Genomic DNA, 3,483 nt, shown 5'->3' on the forward strand with positions numbered 1-3,483 from the left:
TCGTTAATCCACCCATCAACCAGTTGTACCTAGGCATGTATTGGTCAAGTCCTTTGTGACTGCAGCTTCCATTAAGAAACTCAAGTATTTCAGAAGAAATGTAATTTCATGAGAAATGTTCTTTAAAATGATCTAAAAAACCCTTGTTCGTATGTCATAACCATGCTCATGTAGAATACACGAGAAGTAGGAATGAAGGGCTCTTATCTCAGTTTGGAGAGATTTGCGTGCGTAACTGCCTGAACGTAGAGAGGCGATTGTATACGTGTAGTAAGTCTTCTGTGCATTTCAGAGACATAACAAGTAATATTTCAGTGCTGCTCTGATTTAATGTTTGAGGTTTTTTTAGTGGTCGTAAGGTGATCTTTAAGACTTGATAAGCTTTGCAGTAACCTGTTACATGCCATATGCCAGGTCATCTGAGTTCAAAGCTCAGTTATTAGTTTCCAGGCTGGCAGAATTTGGAAAAGTTCCATGCCCTCCCCCCAATCCACTGCATAACTCTAAGATTTTATTTCTTGATATGACTTTTCTGTGAAGGAGAAAATCCACAAAGAAGCCAGCAGGTATCTAAGATCCAGAAAGGCCAGTGGATTTGGAAAAAGACCTGATGGCTCATCATTTTCTCAGTTGCAGAAATTGTGTGATTCCAAAAATAATGAGGCTTCCAACATTTTAATGAGCGTTTCTTACACTGTCATTTTTTGCAGAAGGCAAGTTAAAAAAAAAAAACAATATTCCATTCTTACAACCAAGACAGATATTGTTACAATATTAAAATTTAAATGTGGTGACTGAGTAAATGTGTTTGTGTGTGTGTGTGTGTATACACACACACACACACACAAACACATTTACGTCAGTCACCACATACACACACACACACAAATTAAATGAAGATAGCAGTAGTTTCATTAATTAGGACACTTTAATCTGTAGTTTGTGCTTGTGACAAAAGACCCTCATTTTCCTATGGACAATATTCAAAAATAAAATGAAGCAGTAAATTTTGTTTTGATGGATTCTCTGAGCTAAGGTAATAAAGGTGAGCAGGATACTATGCATGACTTCAGATTTGATGAAGTGTTGATGTGAACATTACAAACTAGGAAAAAGATCTTCATCCTAGTTCTATATTACATTAAGAGAAACAAAAAAATCAATGCCTGAAATGTATGTTAGAACAGAAAGCATATCCAGCACTGTGTACAGCACAGTAGTTCTTAGCAAAGTTGTCAAATGACTATATTTGGATGGAAAATCAATAACTTTTTTCTGCACCTCCACATCAATGTGTTGTAATGAGTTTTTTCCCACTGTTGTGGCAGCTTCATTATTTAAATGGGAACACCTAGCATATGACAGCAAAGTAGCTATTCTCTGATAATTGAGTTATCTCGATTCTTCCTAGTCTGATAACGTTTTCTGATAAATTATCATTCATGCATGTATAATACAAACTAAAGGCCCCTTATTAGTCAGCTTTTAGTAATCCTGTTGATAATTAAATATAAATTTGACTAAAATGTATTCTTCCACCTTCAAGTCTTGTCATAAAAATATTTAGAGTATAAACCAATACTCAGCAGGGCATTATATATACATATATTTTACTGTTAGTAGCAAGCGTTTTGTTCTATATTTGTGCAATTTTCAGTTATGTTTTTATACAGCACTACTAAATTAAACTTCTGATTGCTCATTACTGTCAGGAATGACTGACTTTAGGGCAGCATGACAAAAACGACTGAACGTTGACATTTTAGTTTTCTGTTCAACATACAACCGTAATTTGTCTCTAAAAGTTTCACCTAGAAAACTGTAAATCAGAGGGTTCAAACAACTGTTAGAAAAGGCTGCTAGGTTTACAATATGTCCTGTTAGGGGATAATCATGCCGAAAAGATTGGTTGCCTGAAGAGAGAGTCTTTCCTTTCTCTTGAAGAAGCTGAACGCTAATGAAGACATTTTCAGGTAGCCAGCAGATAAAGAAAACCAGGACGACTACAAAAATCATTCGAAGAGCCTTTTGGCGCCGTAGTCGAAGACTCCTGTGTTTGTGTGCTTTTATAAGAACTCGAACAATTAATGAGTAACAAAGACCGATGATCACAAAGGGGATTATAAACCCCAAGGTTATTTCTAACCACTGGATTTCTTCTACATCTGCAAAACAAAAGTAGACCTCTCCAGTGTGCTGCAAATGTACAGCTGTAAATGGCACTAGTGCTGCAGAGATAGATGCCATCCATATGAGGCCACAGCTTAATCTAGCATGCTGCATAGTCCGAAATATGTTGGACCTCATTACTTTTGCAAGTGCTATGTATCTGTCAAAACTCATCCATGTCAAAAAGAAAATGCTGCTATACATGTTGATCTGAAGGAACAGAGACATGAAAGTGCAAATTATAGTGATATCATAATACTTTTCATCAAGATTAAAAACCTCAATGAGGGAGTCAGCAACTAAAATCAAATCAGCTACTGCAAGATTTATGAAGTACAGGTCAGGAATAGTCATCTTTTCTCGAAAACTTATGTTCACAACTAAAATCAGAATGTTTCCCACAAAGCCAATAGGGAAAAGGAAAATAGTGTAAAGGCATGATAAGAAAAGCCCAATAATGTATTGTTGGTGTTCTTCTGATTTATCAGCCAAGATAGAAGACATGCTTTCATTACATAAATGTGATCCATTTAGTTCAAAAGATGTGCTGTTACAAATAAATGGTGATACTGCTCCTGTGTAAGATTCCATGGTTAGGATCTCTGCTGGAAAGATTACATCGGTATTCACGCTTTGACTTTCAGTGCCAAAATGGTTAAATTGTTGGGATTTCCAAAGAGGTTACAGCAAGCATTTTAAGGATTTGGAAAGAGGTTTACTTTTTTTGTATAAAATGTTTAAACTGTTTGGAAATGGAATGGAAGCCAAACCAATTAGGCTTGAAATTGGCTGAAATTTATCAGTTACAGAAAAGTAAACTGTTTAAGAAATTTGCTATTTGTAAGATGCCATGCAAATGAGAAAATTAATGTTTCAGATCATGCAGGACCTTTCTGAACTTTATGGTCATTGAATTGCACATACACAAATGTTTCTTCACAAATGTTCCTTCTTGCAGATTGGAAAATGGTAGAATTTTAGGTTCGTTGATTCCTTTTAACAATTACTGAATATCCTTGGACCTGCAATTAGTAAATGAAAAATTATTAAACTCATGCCTAGATGATTTATTTTAACTTTTTTAAAGCTCGGGCATTCTATGGTATATGGATCGGGGGTTTACACTTACGTACACAAGTGATTGTGTGTTTAGGAACATGATGCTTGAATACATATAAACAAATGTTCAGCAAAAAAAGCATTTAATGTACATGAGAGAGAGATTATTAGGAGCAACCTGATCAAACATTGTGTGCTAATCAGGAACTCTTAACATTGATAAATATGAGAGGGGGATAAATCAGTGAAGTTGAC

General features: G+C 35.3%; 1 protein-coding gene across 1 annotated transcript; it reads right to left on the minus strand.

Moving 5' to 3' along the window:
- Window positions 1–932: 932 nt before the first annotated feature.
- On the minus strand, window positions 933–2,970 carry GPER1 (G protein-coupled estrogen receptor 1). The gene has a single exon (XM_029911281.1). The coding sequence runs from the start codon at window positions 2,758–2,760 to the stop codon at window positions 1,684–1,686; it is 1,077 nt and encodes a 358-aa protein (XP_029767141.1). The 5' UTR covers window positions 2,761–2,970; the 3' UTR covers window positions 933–1,683.
- Between the last annotated feature and the right edge of the window lie 513 nt (window positions 2,971–3,483).

Source organism: Terrapene carolina, unplaced genomic scaffold (assembly GCF_002925995.2).
Source record: "Terrapene carolina triunguis isolate 2854851 unplaced genomic scaffold, T_m_triunguis-2.0 Scaffold93, whole genome shotgun sequence".
Classification (NCBI taxonomy): Eukaryota; Metazoa; Chordata; order Testudines; family Emydidae; genus Terrapene; species Terrapene triunguis.

Coding starts and splice junctions, on each gene's coding strand:
- GPER1 (XM_029911281.1), bottom strand. CDS start 2,760: ATGGAATCTTACACAGGAGCAGTATCACCATTTATTTGTAACAGCACA.